Source organism: Cygnus atratus, chromosome 3, assembly GCF_013377495.2.
Source record: "Cygnus atratus isolate AKBS03 ecotype Queensland, Australia chromosome 3, CAtr_DNAZoo_HiC_assembly, whole genome shotgun sequence".
Lineage (NCBI taxonomy): Eukaryota > Metazoa > Chordata > Aves > Anseriformes > Anatidae > Cygnus > Cygnus atratus.
Window position 1 is genome coordinate 88,315,246 of NC_066364.1, and position 24,755 is coordinate 88,340,000.

General features: G+C 58.2%; 1 protein-coding gene across 1 annotated transcript; it reads left to right on the plus strand.

Moving 5' to 3' along the window:
* The first annotated feature begins 8,227 nt into the window (after positions 1-8,227).
* TMEM151B (transmembrane protein 151B) lies at positions 8,228-16,883 on the plus strand. Its single transcript, XM_035562763.1, has 2 exons — positions 8,228-8,320; positions 15,447-16,883. Exons 1-2 carry the CDS (start codon positions 8,228-8,230, stop codon positions 16,881-16,883), a joined length of 1,530 nt encoding a protein of 509 aa, XP_035418656.1.
* Positions 16,884-24,755: the final 7,872 nt, after the last annotated feature.

Sequence of the window (24,755 nt, forward strand, 5' to 3'; positions counted from 1 at the left end):
AGGTGCACGCCTCCCCAGCTGGACCCAGCAGCAGGGGACGGAGCTGCTCGTGCCCCACACCTGCACGGGAGCTCACCTGGGAAGAGCTCGGCGGTGGCTACGGGGCAGAGTTGGCACCAGCCACATGCAAAGTGCCAAGGACTTCCCCTCCTGTGCTGCAGCTGCCACTTCGGCTCTGCGTCACTGGCCGGCCAGCCCTCCAACCGCAGGCTCGCTGCCAGCAAGCTGCCCATGAAAAGTGCCTCCGAGCAGGCAGGAAGAGAGGGTTGGGGGCATGAGGACAGGGGCAGCGCAGCAGGAGGCGGGCAGAGGAAGCCTCCGTCGGCATCAATAACCTCCTGTCACAAGTTTTCCTCCCACGCTCAGGTTCTCTTTCAGTTTCGCCAGTCGTGCGTCGCGCTGCCTGGATGCGAGATGACAAGTGCCAAGGGAAAGGAGCTCCTGCACCTCACCAGCTCTGCCCAGCGCAGGGCATGGATCTGGGTCATGCCTTCACGCCACCCCCTCCTGCGCCCTGACGGCGGCTGCATCTCCGTGCCTGCAGCTGTCACTCCTCGTCCCCCTGCTTGCAGCTGATAACCCTCACCCGGGGCAGAATCGGGCTGGGTCTGTCTGGGGCCTGGGACGTGGATTGGGCCATCGCAGCCAACCCAAATGGCAGCACAGAAGTCGTGGAGGTAGACGATCACCCCGGTGTCTGTAAGCCATGTGCCACTAAGGCCTTAAACATGTCCTGTGAGCTCCAGGGTGAAGCCAAAAGGTGCTCCCTTTCTTCCCACGCACCCAGAGTTTCAGCTCTTTCAGCTTTTTGTACCCAGCTGCTATCCCAAATGCCTTTCCTGTTTTTGTTTTGTTTTGTTTTGTTTTCCTAGTACCATACTACAGCTCCATCGCAAAGTTATTTCTTATAGGCATTTGCATGGATGAAATCAGTTATTTGGAGAAATCCACGTCAGTCAAAGCGGCCCAAACCTGTATGGTGGTGCACAAAGAATTTGCTTTTCTGTGAGCAATTTGCTGCTTGGCTTTGCAGCAAGTGTCAGTCTACCACCCAGGCATCCGGGTCTCTCCTGTGCTCACTAAAACGTATCTCAGCCACCACGTTACTGCCATCTCGCTTTTTGGTTGGGCGTGCTTCTACTATCCCTTGTTTTTGGGGATTTGAATGGTAGGTATGAAATATGAACCTCGTTGGCCAGTCTGCCTTTTAGTTTGCTGTCTGACACTCATTCAGCAAGGCTTGCGTTCATTGCATGCTGTCCTACCAGGGAGTTGCCTGGCCGTGGTGGGTTTGGACGGAATATACATTACACATACAGGTAGCGGTGGAGGGACTATGGACATTTAAATATACGGAGAAGCCAAATCTGAGCATGATTTGCTTTTGAGGATTTAAAAAGTGAAGCTCTAATTCTGGGCTCTCTCCAGCCCCCTTGAAGCAGTCACTTGGGTGCTCAAAATCGCAGGGAGAAACACAGAGGAAAGAATCCATTCCCACTAGAGGTCAGTGTCAGCACATGGCGCTCCGAGCTGCTCCAGGTGACCTCTCCGGCAAGAAACAGCCCAGAAAGGCTGGCCCAGAGGCTGGCCCCTGAGCAGCCCGGGGCATGGGGGCACAGCCCTCCGATTTCCAAGTGAAGCACATGTCTCTGCACCTGCCTTCTGGAACCCAAGCTCTGCACACAGCAGTCGCAGCCTGGGCCTGGCACCGTCTCCTTGTCTTCTCCACCTCTCTGCGAGCTGTGTGCTGGGTGAGATAAGTGCAAGGAGCCTGAAAGAGATGGAGAGAGATGAAGCCTGTGTCTGGTCTGAGGGCGGAAGGTCAGAAAGGTGCCAGACCCCAAAGCTCCTACCACATTTCCAACACCAGACCTCTGCCTGGGGCTCCAGCTCGGGAAGCTCAGCTCTGAGACCACACATGCTGGGCTCCTAACGTGGAGCAGAGGCCCCAGGAGAGCCAGGAAAGCTGCAGGAGAAGTGACAGGGGTTCTCCTTGGGCTGCTGCTCCATATATCTCGCTGCAAACCAGTCTATGGTGCACCAAACAGGGTCACTTGGCTTTGTGGCCCAACAGGGTAAAGCAGGAACGTGCCTTTCAGAGGAATCAATGCCCCAAGGCAAGGCCATATTCTATCTGACCAGGGTAGACGGGGTGCTACTCAGGCACCCATTTTTTGGAAACGGGCCTAGCAAACGCTGGCTGCCCTCTTGTGGTAGCTCGGACTGAAATCACAGTGTCACTGCGTGTCCCCAAGGACGCCTCTCTGGGCTCCTGCTCCAGTTCTGCACCAGTTCTGCAGGGTTTTTCCCACCCGGAGTTTTCCTCCTTGCAGTCCATGGTGGTTGCCTGTCTTTGTCTTGGTCTACACTCCTGTAATGTCACGAGAACCATGGCTCCAATAAGTGACACAGAGGTTATACTTAGGTGTCCTTGCCTGGTAGGAGGTCAGCAGGGCCCCAGCCCATGCTCTCCCCGACAGGGAAGCACAATTCCTGCTGCCGCACCGAGTACCGCAGTGCAGAGGGCAGCTTCCAGCTCCTCTTGTCCTTCGTGTCGCGCGTAATTGGGTGTGTGATGGGCAGAAAGTTGGACAAGGCAGATCAGTTCATTCCTCGAGTGGGGCTCGCACCTAGCTCACCCTGCTCCTGGCCACTGCCTTCGCTTCCGAAAGCATAATGATGGGTATAAAGGTGCACGATGGATATAAAAGTGCAGGAAAATCCTTGAGCTCGCGAAGTGAATGAACAAAAACCTCAGGCATTTTAACAAAATTTCATTCTTAAACTTGCCTCTCCAGCAGCAGTGCTCTCTGTTCACCTCTGTGCGAACACACGGATGGCAGTGCCTTGGTGTGTACTCGTTTGTGCGCTGCTGTGCGCTCTGCAGCTCTCCCAAAGGAGATGGCAGATGCGGTTAGGAACGGGGAGGGGATGGCAGATGGCCTCGGAGCACAGATAATCAAAACCATGCATAACTAGCTGGTGAAACTCTGCCCGAGGTGAGAGATCTTGTCACCTGGGGCTCCCTTTGTAGCTAGTGGGAAGCAGACTGCCTTCCAGAGGGCGGTTCTGGTCACCGGCGCCTGGCCGCCCCGCCGAGAGGAGACATCTCCTCCCTCCCCGGGGATGGTTATGGGGCAGGGGCTCCCCCAGCCACCCCTCTGCTCACCTTGCCAGGGCGTGCAGGGCGACACAAGGCTTCAGCCGAGGTGTCTGCCTCATTTTCCCTGGCAAGGTTCAGGCTTCGCCGCCAGCGCTGCGTCCTCCCAAAGCAGGATTGGTGGGCGTTTATTTCCTAACTGCTTTGGGCTATTCTGCCTTTTCCCCTTCACCCCCTCCGTACTATCTCAGCCCCCTCTCCCAGCAGTGCTCCAGGTGGCTGCTCTGGTCCCCAGCAGGCCGCGCGGCGCTGCCAGAGGCATTACTCATGCACGCTCAGCTCCGCTCTCCGAAACCTCTGAGCTGCCAGGCCGAATTAGGGCTTGTGTCTCTCCACACTTGCAGCAGGGTGATTTGGGAACAGGCTTGGGCGAGGCACACCGCTGTAAGCAGGCGAGGAAGCCAGGAAGGGGTTAGGAGAGGTGGGTGAGCAGGGAGGGCTGGCTCTGGGGGGGCGGGGGGGGGAACGCAAGCTGTTTGCCTGCTGAGATATTCAGGTCGCACCGCTGCCACTCTCAGGACACCTGGGGAGGTCACCGCTGCTCCAGAGTTTTGTCAGACCTGATGGATGTCCTGAGGGCTGTCAGGCAGCATGCGGGTAGCTGTGAACCCCCTTTCCATTGCTGGGGGGGGGGCGTGAGGGAGGCACCAGGTAGCCTGCCGGGCAGCTGTAGGGCGGAAAGCCATTTAACCTGAGCCTGAAAGCCCTGTGGAGCCTCACGGGTAATTGCGGTGATGGAGAAATAGCCTCTCATGGGGCTGGGTGGAAAATAAACAAACTGCACACAGGCAGTTCATTGGAAAGGGAAGGAGGAGAGCACGAATCTGAGAGTTTCCAGGGACAGCAATCCCCATGTGTGAAATGTACCGCCGAGCACGAGCAGCAAAACTCACCCTCCCAAAATTGGCACATCTGTGGACCGCCAGCATCCTGATGGTGGAGATGTGGGGCCTGTCTGCTGATGCTGAACGGGACGGCTTCTCTCATCTGCACCTCACTTCTGCTCATCAGAAACTCCCTTTTCATCAGAAACTGGTTTCCCTCTCACAAATTTGTGATTTGGCTAGCTGCAAAGACCCCTGTGGGTCTCAGCAAGTTTCCCTCACACAGAAAAAAATCAGCAGAGAAAGATGAAAAAAAAGGGGGAAAATAAAATACACGCCCTTGGATCTCCTGCCAGCAGACATGCAGTCTGAGTGTAGTCGAGAAAAATGTGACTAATGGCACAGATTTCCTGTGAGGACAGTGATCACGGAGGTAAATGGCACCAGAGCAGTCAATACGGCCAAGCAGCAGCAGCTAAGGGATATTGTTTAACTGGAGCGAGGAGCGCATCCCATCACCCACACTCCCCGTGTTGCGTTATTAAGGAGTAATTTAATTGGAGCGACACATTCGGGAAGGCTCACGCAGTCTGCACAAAATATCTTTGAAATTTCTAAATATAATAGGCTGCAGTTTCCAAGCTCAGAAAATCCTGTGTCCAACACAAGGGGATTCTCTCTTACACATCTTCTTAAGACAGGAAAAGAAGCTCACCACTAGCTATTGTTGATTGCTTAGGAACAAGAGGTTAAGGCTTGATCGTGCTTGACCTTTTGGACATAATAAAGCTAGAACCAGTATTATTTATATATATATCTGATGCTACAGAAGTTTGTAGCAAATACAGCTTTACAAGTGTGAGACCTTTTCTGGCTTGGCATATTATGCAAAATGAAGGGAGAACACTGCCAGTATGACCCAGAGTTTTGACCTATCTGCTTGGAACAGATACGAATGTCTTTCAGGGTGGCAGATACAGGGTACCTGCAGAATACCCCTGTTGGTATCCCAGCAAGGACGCCAGCTCTACTTCAGTTGCCATGTCTTCTTAAAAGCTTCACGACTTCTTCCAACCATTTTGTCACATCAGAAATGCCGTGCTCTCCAACATCATCTTCTCGCAGAGCATCCCTAGACCCGCAGGGATAACCGTGGAGGATTCCCACACATTGGAGCAAAGATGGTTCTGCCTTTTGTCCTCGAGAGAAAGCGGGGTCGAGTGCCTGGGCAGTGTGCTAGAATTAGGACTCCTGGGTTCTCTCTCTGGTGGTGACACAGAACACAGCCTCGGTCGTTGCCCCTCTTCCTTCAGTTTTCTCTGGAAAAGCTAATTCCCAGGAATTAAGTTATGTAAGCTTTGGGGAGAGAGAGGGTATCTGAAAGAGCTGCGGTGCAGGGATGTCGCAGCAAGTTGTGGTGTGGGGTTCTGAACACCGAGGGCAACGTTTTAGAGCACTGTGTTTTCATTTCAAAGAGAAAGAGTGTAGGGAAGGAATAATGCCTGGAAGTCATGTAACACCTCTCCTGCCGTCCCTTTTCAACCAGAGGGACGTTCTCCTTTGTACGCAGCTGGCTGCCAGTCTGCAGAAAGGTGAACTGGGCAGAAGAGATCCACGCATCCTATAGCCTTATTTCTCCCATTCTCTGTGGGGGGGCTGTGCTCTTTTCAGCACGTTGCCAGCTGTGCCCTTGGATTCATTTCTGAGGATATAAACCTGCCACATGCCTCGTTCGTGCAGAAGATGACTGAGAACTTGTATAATTTCATTTCAGATAGAGCAGGGCACAGAACTTCCTTGTGACACCTCAACTCAGAAATAGCACAGCTGACGATGTGCTTGGCACTGTCGTCTCCAAGGCACAGAAAACGATCTGCCAGGGCCAGAATCCAAGAAGCTCGATGCAAAGAAGCCTCCTTCTGGCTCACCGGTAGCTGCGGAAGGAATCCACCGGTAGGAGATCCATGGCGTGGATGGCTCCAAAGGGTTGGTAGCAGCGTGCATCCCAAGGCTTAGCCCGAGCAGGTAACGAGCCCAGATAACGAGAAATGGGCAAAGCGTAGCGAGATGCTCCTTGCAGTTTGCGGTGGTGCTGGGCATCCCGCTGCAGCAGGGTGCACACAGGATGTCAAAGTCAAAGGTTACCATGAATTCAAAAGCGAAGGGACAAATTCACTGTCAAATACAAAGACTCGTGTCACCTTTTTTTCCTTCCCATCCTTGGGAGAACAACAGCGCTGTTCCTCCAGGATGATCACCCCACACATGCCCTGTGGTCCAGCTGAGGTCACTTCCCGCAGGAGCCCCTGCTGCCACAAAAAGCAGAAATGCATACATGTATGCAAATTATTTGCAAATGTCTGCTGGTGTGCATGTGATAGCAGACAGTGCTGCTATGGAAATCCTGGTAGGTGAGGGCTTGTGCCCCTTCGCCTCGCTCTGCCACAGTGCACACACCAGTGAGCACTCCGTGGAGGCATGGGATCCATCACTTGAGGATGGGTCCGAAACCCCTGAGAGCCAAAGTCAGCCTACAGGGTCAGGAAGGGGGTGCCTGAGCAGCAGGCAGTGAAATTCAGAGCAGGCTGTTCCTGCTTGCTGCTGTTCCCATGGAAACAGGGGAAAGGAGAGAGGAAATCCATCCCCAGCCTCTTTGGAAGAGGAGCTCCTCCAACAGCACCCCGCCTGCCACACCTCTTTCCATAGGAGGCAGCGGCTGCATCATTTCCCCCTAGGCGTGTGTCTCCTTGGGCCTGCTTCCCTTCCCTTCCCTTCCCTTCCCTTCCCTTCCCTTCCCTTCCCTTCCCTTCCCTTCCCTTCCCTTCCCTTCCCTTCCCTTCCCTTCCCTTCCCTTCCCTTCCCTTCCCTTCCCTTCCCTTCCCTTCCCTTCCCTTCCCAGGAGACACAGCAGGCAGGAGCGAAGCACTCATCCCAACCCAAGGCTCAGAGCTCAGAAGTGAAACAATTTCCAGCAGATCCTGCAGCTTAATCCTCTCCCCCAGTTTGGATTGGGGCAGTGGAGGACGCCCACTTTCCCAAGACTGTCAGGGAGGCTGGGCTCTCCCTGCAGTATCTAGAGCTAGGTGAGTCCGCACCCTTCCTGAGCCACGTGCATCCCCCGAGGATGCTGCCGTGGGGTTAGCATCACAGCTGACCCCCAGCAGCGCAAGGCAGCGGGTGTGGCCCACGGGTGCACCGCACCGCACTCAGCTCCGCGATGTCTAGCTGGGCACCCCAGGCCTGCTGGAGACCCCGAACAGCAGTGAAGACGGTGCCCATTGCCCATGCTGAGGCCTTCCTCAGGCTCCCCCAATATGGGGCCGGCAGAGAAGCCCCCGAAGATGTGCCGGGCCCTGCTGGAGCTGCTGCTGCCCGTGGGAAAATCCCGCAGCCCCCTCCCCAGCCGGCAGGGCCGAGCTTTTGCAGCCCCCCGGAGGGTCCCCACTGCTGTCTCTGGTGGGGATGAGCTGGGGAGAGGTGCAGCGGTGTGTCCATCCTGGGCTGTTGTGTTCCAGGGCAGTGTGTCCATCCTGGGCAGTGTGTCCCGTGGTGGTGCGTCCATCCTGGGGTGGTGTGTCCATCCCAGAGCGGTCTGTCCGTCCTGGGGCAGTGTGTCCCAGGGCAGTGTGTCCGTCCCAGAGCGGTCTGTCCGTCCTGGGGCAGTGTGTCCCAGGGCAGTGTGTCCATCCTGGGGCGGTGTGTCCATCCTGGCACAGTGTGTCCCAGGGCAGTGCGTCCATCCTGGGGCAGCGTGCCCATCCTGCAGTGGTGTGTCCATCCCGGGGCGGTGCGTCCATCCCACAGCAACGCGTCCGCCCCACGGCAGTGTGTCCGTCCCGCGGCCGCGTGTCCCAGGGCGGTGCGTCCCCCCCGGGGCGCCGTGCCCCGCACCGGGCGCCCTCCCGCGCCCTCCCCTCCCTCCTCAAGGTGACCCTCCGGCCCCCCGCCCCCTCCCGCGCCCCCCTCCCCGCCGTCCCTCCTCCCCCCGCGGCTCCGCCCGCCGCCCTCCGCCGCACCGGGCGCGGGTGCGGGCGCGGGCGCGGGTGCGGGCGCTGCGCTGCGGCGGGGCCGGGGGCCGCGGGGGGGGCCCGGTGGGCGGCCGGTGCCATGCCGCCCCGCCGCCCCGCCGCCTCCCGGGGGGGCAGCGCCCGGCGGCGGCCGGGATAATGCGGCTGCGGGGCCGCGCCGCCCAGCCCGGAGGCATCGCCAGCGGGGCGCCCCCGCCGCCTCCACCGCCACCACCATGTCCCCCCCGGCCTCGGCGGCCGCGGCCGGCGAGGGAGGAGGCAGCAGCGCGTCGGTGCCGCCGGAGGAGGCGGAGGGGGGCCGAGAGGAGGTGAGGTGCCCCCACAACCGCCAACCCTAGCCGGCTGCACGGGGCCGGCTGTGCGCGGCGCGCCCGGCGGCCGCTAGCCGCGCCGCGCCGCGCCCGCACAGGTACGGACCCCCCAGGCCGGGAGCCCCCCTCCCCTGACGGCCCGGAGACGGGTGGGTGCCTCGGGGACCCCCCCCCCCCCGCAGGACGCGCCGCCGGGCTCCGAGGGGAAGCGGAGCCCGCTGCGGGGCGGTGCGGGGCGGTGCGGGTCTCGCTTCCCCGCCGGAGCCCGCAGGTGGGGAGAGCCGGGTGGGCTGCGGGGGTCGGCGGGCAGGGGTCTGCTCGCCCCCGTCCCCGCCCGCGCCCCCCTTCTCCGTCGCTCGGATTGCGCTCGGGGGTCGTGCGGTGCGAGGAGCGCGGTCGGGGGTCATGGGGGGGCGGGAGATGTGGATGGGGGCCGGGGTAGCGAGCGGCTGGGGATGGGGAAGGAAGAGGGGAGATCCCAAAGGGAAAGCGAGGAGGAGGTCGCTGTGCCTGGGAAGGATGGGTTGAGACCCCGCTTTCACCCCTTGGGTGCGGGGGGGTGCCGGGGGGTGGCACAAATGTGGGACCACTGTGAGGGAAGCCCTGCGGAGGGACTTGGGGACTGCTCCCAGCGGAGGAGCCAGGCCCACGATGGCACAGGGCAGCCCCCGGGCACGCTGCAGTCCCCCCAGCTGGTGGCTTTCTGGAGCCCAGGCTGCAGATGCCAAGGGGTAGGGATTGGGGTGCTTTGGGCACGGGGAGCAGCGCAGGGCAGGCAGGGCTGCGAGCCCCTATGTGTCCCCCAGATCGTGTGTCCCAAGGGGAGAAGCAGCAACCATGCTGAGAGGAGCCGCCGTGTGCTGTGGGGCCGCTGGTCCTGGAGGGCAGGTAGGCAGTGTAGGGAGGATGGTGTTGTCCTTGTCCCCCAAGTTGTCCCGGCTTGGTGGGGTGCTCAGGAGCCGGCACATCGCTCGTCCTCTGCTGCTGCTGGGGAGCTGCCGCTAGCAAGTGCTGCATAACCCCGGTGTTCTCTGCCTCCTCGGCTCCGGGAGAACATACATGCAGACGCGTAGTTGTTCTATATATACAGACTTATATTTAGATGGAAATAATTGTGGGAGAGGAAAACTGGAGTGCAAGGACTGGGAAGCTGTACAAATGCTGTATGCTCCGCTCTGCGGCTCTGCCTCAGCTCCCGTCTCCTGCTGCCGCTCAGCCACCCCTGAGCCCAGGGCTCCAAACAGACCCCGTGAGATGCTTTTTTAGCACAGGGACATGCTTGTGCCACGCTGGGACGTGGTCCCTTGCCTCCTGTGTCCCGGCTGTTTGTGTGAATCAGCGCTGTGCCCAAGAGTGTACTGGCTTATGAGAGGTGCCAGCGCAGAGCCGGTTTGGATGAAACAAGAGTAGCAGGGGCAGTGCCCGGGTGAGTGTCCCTCGCCTGGGGTGTCCCCTGCCTCGCAGGGGTTACGAGAAGATTGTCTGGGCTTTGATTGCTCTGCGGTAGCTGCCAGCCGGGGTGTCAGTATAATCGTACCCCCTGGGAGCAGGCAGAAGGGCTGGAGTCCATGACCCGCACGGTTTAGGCTAAGGGCATGCTTCCCTCAGCCAGCAGCTATCACAGACTGTCATGAAGCAGCCTGTGGAGGAGAGGGAAGCGGCATCTTCTCCTTACAGAGATGTCTGCGGACTGGAAAACGGGAAATGAGACCGGTCCTTATTGAAGGTGCCTCAACTCGACATGTCACAGGTCACCATACCTAGGAGCCCTGTAAGGCTTCAGGTGCTGCTCAGCCTGTCCCGGCAAGGCAAATGACAAACCAGAGCAGGCTGTAGACGAGCTGCTTTGCTGTCTGAGCTCCTGCTTCCTTTTGGCATCACATGCATACACCTACACTTAGCAGCGTTGAGCTGAATCTCACTCAGCAACTCATTTCCACTTTGGAGGGGATGAAATGCCAAGGGACTAGCCCTTCAGCCTGGGAACAAGCTAAAAAATCCCCTTGTCCTGCAGCTCAAGTGGGATGCGGTGGAGGGAACCAGTCCTCTTCCAAGCTGCTGTGTAAAATGGAGACCTTGGTACCGCCGCAGGCGCGGAGTGCTGGCAGGGTTCCCTGGCTCCTAGATGCTCTGCCTTCCCCTTTTCTCTGCAGTTGGCAGTGCTGCCAGGCTGGGGCCGAGCCAGCTGCTGCTTCTAGGCAGGTAGTTCCCGAACCTGGGCTGTGGGCACGTGGGGGTGAGCGGGGCGATAGCTGGGACCCTCCTTACCACGAGTGGCCCGCGCCTGTCCAGGGCCTTGGGAGATGGTGGTGGTTCCTCGGGATGACTGGATCCTCTCCACCGGCCTTCTTCTGGGGATCTGAGGTCAAAGGGGACAAGGCTTATTAATCTGTTGCATGATATAAACCAACCTGCAGGGCCCAGCCGTGGACACCAAGGCTCTGGAGTCACACCAGAGTCTCCTGCAAGCTGCTGCGACAGCTGCCTGGGCCTTCAAGCTGCTGCTCCGGGCCTTTGGATTCTGTTTGTTTTGGTTTGGTTTGGTTTGGTTTGGTTTGGTTTGTTTTTCTCGGCCCTGTAGAGGGGTGTCTCCAGGACACCCAACCCCGTGAACCCTGGGCCACCTTGTAAAGTCAGTAGGGTTCTGGGTGTGAATCGGAGATTTCAGGCTGTTTCAGAGAGGAGCTTTGTGGAGCTTGAAGGACTTCTGGAGTTGTTCAGTGCTTAGAGACACAGGATCAAAGAGGTAGGGGCAACAAAGGGATTTTTGCCCATGTGCTTGGCCGCCGCGGTTCTGGGCAGGTTTGTCCCCTTGAGGGACGATTGAGAGGTGGATTCCCCAGCTCTTCATATCAGGAGGTCAAAGGTTCTTGGCTCTAACAGTGATGGGGGCCTGCTCTTCTGCTGCCTCTGCCCTGTGTGTTGCGGACATTTCTACTTACTTCACGGCTGCTCACAAGTCATCACCTCCATCCTTTCCTGTCCACCCCAGAGCAGCAGCTGCAGGTGTGGGACTCCATCTCCTTTCACCTCAGGGGCAATTTCAGAAACAAATGCCACGTGAGGCCCAAGAGGGCCTTTTCCAGACGTGCCTTCCACACACGCTCAGAGAACGTCAGCTCCTGGTGGGGCTGTCCAACATGTGCTATGTGACGGGAGAAGACGAGCGGGGCAAGCCTTGTGCCTTGTTCCGTCAGACTGCAGCAGGCAGGCGATGGTGGCATTTATGTCACAGCCTGCGCTCCTCCGACTGACACCGTTCTGGGACAGAAAGGATTTCCCTGTCCCCAGCTTTCTCATCTGCATATTCACTTGTGTGCTGTTGTGGGCTTCTCCAAGGCTGGGGAAGAGCTCGAGGAGGTGACCTTATTCAGCTGTTTCTGCGGGGGAAGCCTTGGTGCTGCTTGTTTGCTCCCGAGAGCCCTGTGCAGCCCGGGAGAGGAGCAGGGATGCTGCATTTCCTACTGGGATTAGCCTCTGCAGCTGGCTCCTCCTCCGTCTCTGCTGTGGTTGTGTCCCCTGTTATTGGCACTTGAACGGCGTTCAGAAACCCCACCGGCGCAGCCGATGTCTACGTGTTTTACCTCAAAAGCCTAGAACAAAACTGGATTGTAAACAGTTTACGGCAGGGGTTAGCGTGGCCCTGTAAAAGCGCTGCAGTGTCTAAATGCTGCGTAGTCTTAGGAGGAGACTACAGCGTGGACTAGAGCCCTGCTAACACAGTTCCTGGAAGCGAGCCGCGGCTGCATCATCCTCCCTGCTGCCGTGCCCCGGGTACGTACCTGCAGCGGGCTCTGCCTGGATCCCTGCAGGGCTACAGCCAGCATATCCCTCCTCCTGGATCCCTGCAGGGCTACGGCCAGCATCGCCCTCCTCCTGGGCAGGACCAGGCAGCCGGTGCAGGATGCCAGGGCTCAGGGAGCAACCAGGAGGTGCAATTTGCTTTTCCAAGACCAAACTGTCTCCCGTCTGGCCTGGCGCCCCTTCCCCAGTTTGCCAAATGAGGAAGCTGTATGCTTTGCTTTGTTTCTTACGCTCTGTTTGCAGACCCCCCTGAGCAAGGCACTGTCTCCATACAGGCCCTGACACCCCACATATACCCCAGGGCTAGCATATGGCTTGCATCTCCCTGAGGCCGCTGCTCAGACCCCACACATTCGTCCCCCTTTGGCTGAGCAGTGCCCTTATTTCCACACAGCTGGGACCACTGCTGCTGCTGGGGAAGATGTGCAACGCTGAAGGCAGCTGGATAGAGAGGAAACCTTCACCTGCCTGGGTGCTGGCACAGTGCAGGAGAGCCGTGCTGCGTTGGGGCTGGGCAGCCTGGCCAACCCAAAGGGGTCCGTGCAGACCCTCATAACTGCAGCAGGGACCTGAGCAGGGAGGGCAGAGCACAGGCAGCTCCTCCTGCTAGGTGTCCTCCTTTCCTCTCCCTGCTCCCTTTTCTCTTCCTGTGGTTCCTATCATTCCCCGTCACCTGCAGGTGTGGGTTGCACTGGGAAGGCGGTGGGGTGCCTGTGCTGCAGCTCCTGGGCAGAGCCACCCCACAGAGCCCCTGTGTCTTCCCCAGCTCTGCCTCTGCCACCAGCTCCTGCCCTCAGCTGGTTGCCAAAGAGCAGGGTCTCAGTGCCACTGATGCCTGGGACCCCCAGAGGGCCGTGCCGTCGTTCCCCTTCTGGTGTCACCATCCCTTTTGACATGCTGCCTGCTCCGCTCATCGAAGGCGGGCTGCTGGGGGCAGCAGGGAAGGGAAGCGTGCTGCCTCCAAGAGAAAAACCTCTGATGGAGACTTGGGCTGGGTCCAGCCCTGCTCATCACCATGGCAGAAGTCCTGCTGGCATGGGGTGAGCCAGGCTTTGGCACGGAGCAGGGAGGAAAGATTGCATGTGGGACTCTATGGGACCAAGCCAAGGGGTGAGGGGCTCTTTAAGGAGAGTGAGGGGAACTTTTTTGAGGGAAGAAGAGTCCCAGATCACTTCCTAGGCTTGCCAATGCTTTGTGATCTCTGGTTGCTGCTACAATTTTCTTTTTCATGCCCAAAGTGAAAGTGACCTCTTCCTGTTTGGCAGCGTAAATCCATTAAGCCCTTTGGGATCCTTGGATGAAAGGCTCCAAACATCTAGTGGGCTGGGAAGCTGTGGGACAGTGTCTGGGCCGTGAAGCTCATAGTCTGCAGGGGTTCTGCATCTCCTCAGCCCTGGCACCCCAACCTGTGCGTTTCTTGCTCTCCTCAGGCTTTGTGGATGTGCCTCTTGTTGCTTTGCCTTCCGTTTGCACGGCATCTCACACATCGGGGATGCTGATCCCTGCCCAGGGCTCCAAGGTGCTATAAAGAGACTGATGGCAACAAGGCAGCAGGCTGATGGAGAAGCAGCTTGGTACAGGGAAGCATTGCTGCTACATCTGGAAGGCAGCCACCTCTGGGGATTTCCTGGTTTTCCTTTAATTGTGCTGGGCTGACAGGGCACCCCAGCCCATCATCCATGCCTCAACAGAGAAGAGAGGGCTGGAGACCCACAGAGAGCCTGCCCTGGTGCTGCGGTGAGCCAGCTGGCTCTCCAGCTGAGCACAGCCGGGAACAGAGAAGGGATGAGGCCAGGCTTGAACATCATTGCCACCAGTGATGGCATTACAGCTGGCTTTACCCCTGCAAGGGCAGAGGTAAGCTCAGGCCAAGGCAGCACGGCCTCTGATGCCTTCAGGCATTGACTTGCAGAGGATACCTGGGCTCAAGCATAATTCAGACACTCAGGAGAGAAGGGTGCCTGAAGCCATGCTGCATGCAGATGGAGATGGGACGCAAAGCTGAAACCCTCTTAGGGACCTTTGTGGCATCTGCCCAAGGCTGGATTTCCCACCTCCTCTCTCAGGACGTACCTTTGGAGATTGCTGTGTTGGATGGTGTTTGTGCTGGAGGAAGTCTCGTGTATAAGAAAACGAATAACCTCTTTGCATGTCCTCCCTTGGGGTTTGGTAATTGACCATTGACCAAACAAGTACCTGCTGGATCAATACATTAGACTTCAGGGTGTTGCAGAGTGTGACAAAGGTTTCCTTAAGTGGAGGGTTTCCCATTTTTTTATGAAACCCTGCATAGTTTCTGTGGCGAACGCACCGGTGCAGTCTCTTTAAGAAGTCCTGTTGCTGAAGTCCTGCCCCTTGATCATCATCCTAGCCCTGAGAGCAGTTCTTCCAGAAAGAGGCACGGGCTTTCACATCTGAATCCCAGTGCAAGCAATTATATTTGCTGCCAGCCCTGCCTTGCCCCTCTCCCCTCCCTGCTGTTGCAGATTAGGGGGGTGTTCTTCGCTTCCAGCCCGAACACCTTTTAGGATGCTGTTCAGTATTTGCCTTCTCTCCGCCCAGGGGTGGCTGCCTTTCTGTTGTGGGGGAGTGCTTTCCTGTTTGTGTGGTTTATAAAGCACTTCAGAAGCACTTTGGAGCCCTTTGGGCTGCTGAATGGTGTTGTTAGAATCGCCATTACCAAAGTCCTTTCCTGCTGCAGGAGGTCTCTGTGTTAAAGGCACCCTAGGCCTCCTATGCCGCCCTGGTAGGAGAAACCTGGACTTGAACTATGAGCGGTGGTTGGGACAGGGGGGAGACTTGTGAGCAGGGGGGTCACAGGGGGAGTGAGCTGAGGCTCAGTTTGGTGTCTGGACGACATGACCCTTCGTTAGGGCTGGCTGTGCTGGTGGGACCAGTGCAGGAAGCGGAGGCATGCGGGGGAGGTCCACAAGCCTCCATCTTGTCGTGCCTGCCTGCCCGCCCGGGCTGAGCCTGCCGGCCCTCCGTGAGGTAGCGATGGCAGGAGTTGCTCCCTGCTGATGAAGGGGGACATTTTATGGGATCCACCACTAACGCAGAGCTTGATAGCGGGGCTGGCATGCCCCAGGCCGCCCCGCAGAGCTGGGGCAGCAGGACATGGGACATGCCCACCACCAGGGCTGCGGAGGAGGGGGGTCTCACCCAGGGTGGCAGCGGCCTGCACTGTGCCACCCGCACCTCTGCCCGCTCCGTTCCCCGTCCAGGGCATCCCGCTGCCTGCTCGCCTTCCTCCCGCCGCTTCATCCCACTGACCTCTCCTCTTGTTTTCTCTCCCCCTCTCCCCGGCCCCCTGGAGCAGCAGCGGCCGGTGAAGCAGTCTCTCAGCAAGTCGCTGTGCCGGGAGTCCCACTGGAAATGCCTGCTGCTGTCGCTGCTGATGTACGGCTGCATGGGAGCCATGACGTGGTGCCACGTCACCAAGGTGACCCGGCTGACCTTCGACAGCGCCTACAAGGGCAAGTCCATGATGTACCACGACAGCCCCTGCTCCAACGGCTACGTCTACATCCCGCTGGCCTTCCTGGTGATGCTCTACGTGGTGTACCTGGTGGAGTGCTGGCACTGCTACACCCGCAACGAGCTGCAGTACAAAGTGGACGTGGAAAGCGTGCATGAGCGAGTGCAGCGGATGCAGCAGGCCACCCCGTGCATCTGGTGGAAGGCCATCAGCTACCACTATGTCCGGAGGACCCGGCAGGTGACCCGCTATCGCAACGGGGATGCCTACACCACCACCCAAGTGTATCACGAGCGGGTCAACACCCATGTGGCAGAGGCCGAGTTTGACTATTCCAACTGCGGAGTTAAGGATATCTCCAAGGACCTCATTGACCTGGAGAGCTACCCGGCCACGCGGCTCCGCTTCACCAAGTGTTTCAGCTTTGCCAACGTGGAGTCGGAGAACTCCTACCTGACCCAGCGGGCCCGCTTCTTCACGGAGAACGAGGGCCTGGATGACTACATGGAGGCCAGGGAGGGCATGCACCTCAAAAACGTGGACTTCAAGGAATACATGGTGGCCTTTTCCGACCCAGACAACCTGCCTTGGTACGTATCCCACTATGTCTTCTGGGTGGCTGCTCTGCTGACCCTATCCTGGCCCCTGCGGGTGCTAAACGAGTACCGCACCTCCTATGTCCATTACCACGTGGAGAAACTCTTTGGGTTTGACTATGTGGCGGTGACGCCGGCCGACGAGCGCTCCTTCTGCCGGAGGATGCCCCGCGTCAACACGGTGGACAGCACCGAGCTGGAGTGGCACATCCGATCCAACCAGCAGCTGGTGCCCAGCTACTCGGAAGCGGTCCTGATGGACTTGGTGGGGCTGTCTGGCTGCACCAGCTACTCGGCGTGCCGCTACGGGGGCTACCGGCAGAACTGCGAGCGGTGCCACAGGACTATAAGCAGCTCTTCCATCTTCTCCCGCAGTGCCCTGAGCATCTGCAACGGCAGCCCCCGCATCCCCTTCAGCAGCAGCCGCTTCTCGCTGGGCCGCCTCTACGGCTCACGGCGCAGCTGCCTGTGGCAGAGCCGGAGCGGGAGCCTGAATGAGCAGAGCTGCCCCACGGAGCAGACCCGCCTCTCCAGCCAGGTCACGGTGGAGGAGGAAGACCCCCCTCCTTACCAGGACGCCCTCTACTTCCCCATCCTCATCGTGCACCGCAACGAAGGCTGCCTGAACCACGACCACCGTCACCTCCACCGCAACGGGTCCTGCGTGGAGACCTCACTGTGAAGGCGGGGGGCAGTGGGATCTTGTTGCCAATGGCCTGGCCCGAGCCAGCGCAGGATCTGGGGAGAAGAGCGCCGGGGAGGGAGACGGCCCGGGAGGACGAGGTGGGACGGAGCAGTGGCTCTGACCTCCTGGGGAGGTGAGTGATGGTGCTCTCCCTGACATGGCACAGAATTCTAGACTGACCACCACATGCAAAAAAGAAACCCCAAAACCATAATTCAGCAGCGTCGAGATCCAAAGGGGGGAATGAAAAGACAGGCCTGTTGCAGGGAGGGGGGTGCTTCAGCTCCCAGCTCCGTCTCCAGGCTGGCTTATGCTCCGAGGAAGCAGCGACCACCAGGCAGCACCCTGCCGCACTTCTCGCCAGCCCTGCTCCCAATTGCGCCAGAGCCAGAGCCCTCGCAGGGTGGAGGGAGCGACGTTACCTGCCCGTGCCTGAAGGCCTAGGGTGCCCGGGCACGTGGAGCTGACGGGCAGGTTAGAGAGAAGGCTGAGCACCATGAATCCAGCTTCCCCCTGCCCCAACCGTTTCCCACCCTCCCCGTTTGTTTTTTAGACCATGCTCCGACTGTTACGTGCTCTTGGGGCCGGGAACGGCATCGTCTCCAGAGGACCCCAGGCACGGCTCCCGAGGAAGCTTCGGGATGCCAGCTCTGAGGGTCAGCATCCCGGGGGCGAAGGACTGTGTGCTCGGGATGAGCGCGGGCAGGGATGGAGGTGCAGACCCAGGTGGAGCGGAGAGCGACGGCAACAGACCTGCCGGCTGGAGGAGGGCTCAGCTGGAGGGAGAGCGGGAGGCCCCTGGTGAGCTGGGGAAGGGGCTGGGGCTGGGACAGCATCGTGCTAATAGCTGGTGTGTCTGTTGGCAGAGGTCCCCAGCCTTGAAGCGGGTCCTGATTGCTTCAGGCAGGCATCAAGGAAGGCTCTGGTAGGTTCAGCTGCAGCTTACCCATTGGTAGTAGGCCAGCAGGGTGGTGCATGTCTGCAAGAGGGTGTTGTGCACTAAATCAGGCTGGTTTCTGGCTGCAGGCTGAGCCGCGGACTTCTGGCAGCCTGGTTTTGGCAGAGAGCTCTGAGGGGCATTGAGGGAGAAATGTAAAAACACGCTGGAGAGCTGGGAACCCCAGGCTGGGGACGTGGGGAGCACAGCAGGGAGGCGTCCGCCACCAGAACAGAGCCTGGGGAGGTGTTAGAGGGGAGCCTGCTTAAAACTGGGCAGCTTTCACTACAGGGGTATTTCCAGAGAGGTGTCAGGCTGCGAGGAGCAAGGCGAGGTCTGTGTAGCTCCCTCTCTTATCTGCCTTGCTCTGGTCAGGGCACGCTGGCCTGCACGGAGCTCTGTGCTGTCCCCTGCTAGGAAGGAGCTCGGTGGCGCTGGGCGAGGAGCCTTCATGTCACCAAGTCTACATCAGCGCCTGCAGCACAAGGGTGTCCAGCTTTTCTTCTCCATCAGCACGTCCCCAGGTCTCTCGTGTCACTGTTCTCAGAAAAGCTGTCTCCTTTTCCATCAGCTGTTTTGGGAGGTGGATGCCAAGGCAGCCAGTGACTTCTCCTGACAGCACTTCTCAGCCTCACCACGCTTCCCTCATCTGCTGGGGCAGAAGACGTCCGAGAGCAAGGTGTCGTGGGTCACAGGAACAAGTCCATTAGCACCTGGTCACTCGAGCTTGGTGTCTGCCTCCACATCCGTATCGGAAGGGCAAGACATAACAGCAAGCAGCGAGGCACTGTGTTTAATCCAGCCACTCTTCCTCCTCCCAACTTATTAACAAAGGATCTGTTTCTGTAGTCACGCCACTGCATTGCTGCACCGACCAGGTCTTGGGGACCACGTCATCTGACTTTTGAAAATCATCTCTAGTGGATTAAGTTTAGAATTGCAGGATCCTTCTCTAACGATCGCTGCATCTCTGCAGGATACACAGACAAGCGAGGCTGGGCTTGGCTTTGCCCCCAGGGTTGTTCCTTCTTCTGCTCTGTGCCTGCATGCCCTGGACAGCATCTCTTGCCCTCCCGGATTGATTTGTCCTCCTGGGTCTCAAGGGCTAGACTCCAAACAATGGTGATTTGAACGCGAAGTCCCTTAAAATCTCACTCTGTTATGCTTCTGTCTTGTAATCTACCCTTCCTCTCGCTGCCAGATCTAGATGTTGGCTTAAATAAGAGGGCCTCTGTGGAAACAGGGAAGCACAAGGTCTCCGGTGTGGGTACATCCTCCTCTGCTTTTTGTTCTCGTTCTCATTGGCACAAATTCAGGCCGGGTAGAAGTGCCCTGTTGGCTGTCCTGGAATTTCCTTGCTCAGTGATTACATTTGGCTTGCTGGGTGCTTGTGCTTCTCTCTCCGAGGGCCCGATGTAAGCTCAGGCCAATGCTGAGGATCCTGGTGAGTCTCAGGAGGTAGTGATGTGGGCTTGTATGTCCTGGTGAATCAGGAGACGTTCAGCCAGTGGAGCTACTGTGGGTCACTAGTGAGGCATGTGTGTCCTTTCCAACGTATTCTCTTTGAAATCTCCTCCACATTGCTTACATTCAGCTGCAGTGGCTCATCTTTTTATCCCTAGCCTCCAAGGTGCGTTGGACAGATGGATTTATCACAGGTTTGGCAGGCCTTCTAGCTCCCTAGGGCACAGAAAGTCCTCCAAATAGGGACAGGTTACTGGGGTGTCTGTGCCCCATCCCTTAGCTGCACCGCTCTGCTGGCAGATGCCTCATCCCTTGGCCCTTTTTGGGCTTCCTCATGAGGTTTCTTCAGGAGCACACAGGCCCAGGCTCCGGAAGGCTCTACTTTTCTCCACGTGCCCTTCATCCCTTGCAGCTTTCCATGGCCGCGGAGTCAGACTCGGCACGGCGCTTGCCAGCGGGTTTTCCTCTCACGCCAGGGCAGGGGAAGTGGGAGCACGGCCAGATCCTTGTCCCGGCGCATCATGTCGCTGACACAGCCCCCGAAGAGCGCTGCTGCACCCTGTCATACGGCCGGGCAACGCGTCGGGGCTGCTTGGTGTTTCCTCTTGCTGCCAGTGCACTTGTCAAGTACTTAAAAGCTCTCCAGCTTCCTTGAACTAGAGAGAACTGATGTGTGAGGGGCTCTGGATTAGGCGATCCTCAAGGGGCATCTCCACCCATTTATCCATCTTTCAGCACACACTGGACGCTTCCCAGATGGTGCCCAGTACTTTGCTGATGCAGAGCCAGGCAGTGAAACCGACCAGCCTGGGGGTCCTTCTTGAGCCCCCCCTGAATGTCACGCAGGCTGCACCAAAAAGGGAGGTTTCGGGGAGGGCTTTTGGGCTGAACGACTGTGGGGCCATTCATTAGGACAGGGGGAAGCAGTCTCAGACTGTGGCCTACCCCAAGCCTTCCAGAATCACACTCCAGGCAAATACTCAGGGTTAGTGCTGGGGAAGCTGCTGTTTGACTTCAAACAAGCACAAACCCCTCCTTCATCTTCCCCAGAAATGCACATTGGAGACCCACCCCACGCCTGCCCTCTTTGTTGCCTTTCTCCATTCGTGCTCAAGAGGCTGCAGAGCTGTTTAATAACTCTGGTGGATGCCTGTGGGGAGGGAAGGCAGGAGGAGGTTTAAGTGGAAGCCAAAGAAGGTTAGGTAGCATCTGATGGCAGTACAACATGCCTGATGATTAGCCCTTGTGCAGAATAATACCTTTTAAGCTCTCCTCCCAGCCTTTCCAATCATGGCTTCGGTTCTGTCTGATATCACCAGGATGCTGCCTTACCTCTAGCAGGGCAGAGCAGTGTGCTCCTACTCTGCTGCAGCAGCTGCAGGGTACGTGTCTGAGATACTGCAGTAGCACCAAGGAGCTGTGTCACCAAAGAGCTACAACTCACAATGTGTGGTGTGGGCTTTGAATCATGTTCCATTTACCTTCAGTGGTTTGAATAAGGTCTGTGTGAATATGCAGGTGGGTCTGATCGGGATGCGTGTGATCACAGAAACGTGGCATGGTTTAAGCGTAGGTATTAATGGGCTGTGGTCGTTCCTAGTGTAACGTTACTGAAGCCAGCGGTACTGTACCAACGCGAGCATGGCTTAGCAACTCCCCAGAGTGATCTGTCCTTGAATGCAAACTGATCTGCCGCAGTGGTGCTTTGATGCATAGAGTTCATGTTGGGACTTGGCCAACGTGAATGAATGTTGAATATCTGCTGTCTCTTCAAGCCATGGGTTGAATTGTTCTGCTCTGCTGCCTCCACCACAGCTGCTCCGCGAAGGGAAATGTTATGCCCATGGATGTGATCTCGTCAGCTCCCTCAAAAGCAAGCTAAAACGAGCGAATTGACCTCTACCGCACTGGGAGAGTAGGCTTCTTCCACAGCACTGCAGCTACACACAAGGGAAAAGAGGTCCCAAGGTCAGAACTGAACCTGCAAGGCCCATGGCCTCAAGGACTGCCCTTCTTCCTTCCCTCCTCACCTCCTCTGTCTTACCTGGGGGAGGGACAGCTTCCTCGTGGAGGTGAGCCAGCTCCTCGTCCTGCAGCCCCAAGGCAGGCCCTACTAACAGGTACATCATCCACCTATGCAACACTCCCAGGAACTGCCAAGTTTTCAGGAGCCCATGACAACGTGCAGCATGTCCATCCAGCACTGAGAACAAGCACAGCTGCTGCTAAATGGGTTTTATTCCTCCCCTCCTAATGAAGACTGTTTTTGTTGGGGCCTTTTGTTCTTTCGTCTGGTTTTTGTAAACTCCAGACTCCTAGGGAAACGAAGCTTGCGAGAAATCGGTGCCCATCCTGAACCATCCCCAGTCCTTTGAACTTTGGGAATGGGTGGATCACCTACTGTGACTGTAATTTAGTGGACTTTGTAGAGCAAAGTAACTTCATGCACAGACACACAAGGTTCTTTCACTCTCCATCAGTGCAAGCTGCTTCTGCAACCTTAGCTACTCGCATTAGTGAAAGAAAAAAGCCTCGCTAGAATGTGTTGGGATGACTTAGTATTTTGCATCAGTCCCACGGTCCCAATGGCCATTAGCAGCGCTGTCAGCTGACATGCCATGAATTCAGGCTTTGGATGGCAGCCCACGAAGCGGTCAGGGTGAAAAGGTTTGGAAGACCCAAGGCTGAGTCTGTACGCATCTCCAGAGCACACGCAGAGAGCAGCAGCTGAAAGCAGCCATCCCTCTGGCTCAGCACAGGGAGAAGTGGTCGGGTTTTGTTTGGGCTGCACCTGCCTTCCCAGGGAAAGCCTGCCCCCGGGGGCTGACGGGAGGGGAAAAGAAAATCTTGGGGCATCCGATGAAGCAACGTGCACGGCACTGCCGAGCCAGCTGGGGAAAAAGCGGTGACGACTAAAACCCAAACGACCAGGATTTCACTTTGAAAATGAGAACTGCTTTTTCAAACTGAAATGAGACTGAGAGGCCTTGAGAGCGTTTCAGGTTGCTGCTCCTTGCTTTAGAAATGTAATCTCTGAGGATGGTGTGGGTTTAAGCACCCTGCTCCAGCCAGCTCAGCTGGAATTGTGCAGTGCAGGTGGAAAAGGGATGCCACAGGAAGGTTTGGATAGTGCAACAGGGGCTTTGCCGTGAGGTACGGTGATCAGGAACGGAGGCTGGAGCTTAAAATCCTCCTCTGCACCTAGGTAGAGGTCTGGGCTTGACATCCAAATGTGTATTGATGTGGGGCAGGGCATGCTGCTGGGTGCCCATGTGCACTGCTGGGGGCTGCTGCCCTGCAGAGGAGCTTGTGTTGGTGGCTTTGGTCTGGTACGGCCCCTCCGTTCCCCTAGGGAATGGTTTGTGGGGTGGCGGGGCACTGCTCGTGTCTCGTGGGAGGAAAATCCTGACCTGTTTTTTGTAGGAGGATGGTGCGAAGTGTCACATTTGCTGCAGTGACTGGCAGGGAGCCGGGATAAGAGCATGGAGCAAGCTGTGTTTGAGATGAAGCTGATGCCCTGCCGGCTGCCTGAAGTGCGAGAGCTGTTGGATCTGCTCCCTGGCCAGCGCGCTGCGGATCTGCTCACCCTCCCCAAACCTGGTGTGAAAATTGTCTCTTGTGGCTGTGCGGGACCAGGGGGCCTGCAGAGAGGGTGTACGGGGTCAGCCCTCAGAGGCTTTGCAGGTGGGGTGGTTTCAGTGGGAGACGCGAGGCCAGGCAGGGCAGGACACTGCTGTGCTGGAGCAGCGGTGTTTGGAGGCAAGGAGAGGGAGCGGGGCATCGGGTGGAGAAGGCCTGGGACAAAGCAAGCTTTTGGGGCAGGCTGCGCGTGCCCAAGGGGACGTGCAGGAGGCATTTCCCAGCTGAGGTGCCCAGGCCAAGCCTCGCTGCATCGTCAGAGCAGCGATGCTGCCTCCGAGCCCCGCGCTGACAGCTGGAGCACGTGTCACCGAGCCGCAACGGATGATGCAGCCACAAGGTGTAAATGTCACTAATGAACAAATTGCCTCGTGCCTGGGAGAGGCTAATCCATCACGGCTGGGGACAGGGATCTGACAGGGCCGGCTATTTCGGGTGCAGCCTGTGGGGAGGAACCGCTTCACGTCTCAGCTGTCCCCTCTGCCCAGGGAGGCCGATGCAGGGCTTGGCTCCGCGCTGCTCCCCGCCTCCCCTCCACACCAGCTCGGGGCTCAGCCCTCTCCGTGCCACCAAAGGAGGAACCAGGGGGGCGTTTGGGCTGGCAGGAGGAGCAGACAGACCCTGGGTGGTGTGCCCAGGACAGGGCGAGTTTGGCAGGAGGGTGCTGCACACAGCATGCCAGCACCGGGGGGCTTTGTCAGTGCTCCGGGGTGCAGGGCTGTGGCCAGTAGTGCTTGCTGCGGTGTTGTACAGAATGCCGCTTGCTCCCCAGTTCAATCTCATAGTTTGCCCCTATATGAGGTGCCCTCAAGGCGATGCTACAAGCCAAGCCCCCACCCTGTCAGGGGACACAGCCGGCTGGACTGTGCTGTCTTGGGGCCGTGCACAGCCCCGGGACTGAGTTCGGTGTGAACAGACCCAGCCCTGTCGAAGCAGAGGGATGCCGAGCACAGCAGCTCTCCCCCATGCATCCTCCCGCTCCTCCACCCCCAGCTGGTGCCCGAAATCAGCCCGCCGTCCTGGTGACGACATATGCCAGCGTGACACCTCGCAAATCGCTGCCTCTGCGGCTGCGAGCAGAAGCCGAGAGGCTCGGGGAGCTCCTGCCCCCCCTGCACGAAGCACGGCTCGCCATCTGCCGCAGCCAGCAGCCAGCCCGCGGCACCCGCCGCTGCGTGCGCGCGGTGGAAGCCCCCGTGTCGCTCCCCCCCCCTTTTCTCCCCATCCTCCCCCCGTCAGTCTGGCACAGACCCACGCACACCCCACGGGCGACCCGCCGGAGAAGCTGCTGGTGGGTGCTGTCAGCTGTCGGGCTTTAATTTTAGCGGTGTTTGGAATGGTTTGAAGCCTTGCAGGGTGGTGGTGATGGATGGCCGGGCGGTGTGCGGTGGCCAAGGGGCTCACGGGAGGGAAGACAGGGGGTCTCCAGGCCCCAGGAGGGCCTGCACGGTGCCCCAGGAATGTGCTTGGATGGTGGTTGGAAGGTGTTAGCAAATCTTGGCTGTGCACATCAAGAGGAGCTGGGAGTATCCTGGAAAGCAATTCGGCATTTTTTCCGGTGATAAATTTTCCATGAGCCCTTTCCTTTCCACCGTGCTCCTCGCTGGCTGTGCTGGCTGCTTACTCCTCGGCGTGCTGGAGGGATCCCACCGCTGCCCTCCCAGCACCAGCTCTCATCGCCCAGCCCTGTGCCTGGAGCTACGTGCAGGCTTTCCCCGGACCAGGACACCCCCATTAAGCACCCCCATTACTGCTGAAGCCGCTCCTTCTTCAGCCTGAACCTGACCTGGGTCTTTTCTGCTGTTTCTGAACACGAGTTCTCATCTCAT

What these genes read in the sequence shown, in the direction of transcription:
- TMEM151B (XM_035562763.1), top strand. Translation starts at nt 8,228, where the DNA reads ATGTCCCCCCCGGCCTCGGCGGCCGCGGCCGGCGAGGGAGGAGGCAGC. An exon ending in CGGAGGGGGGCCGAGAGGAG is followed by an intron (nt 8,321 to 15,446) that starts GTGAGGTGCCCC and finishes CCCCTGGAGCAG; the next exon opens with CAGCGGCCGGTGAAGCAGTC.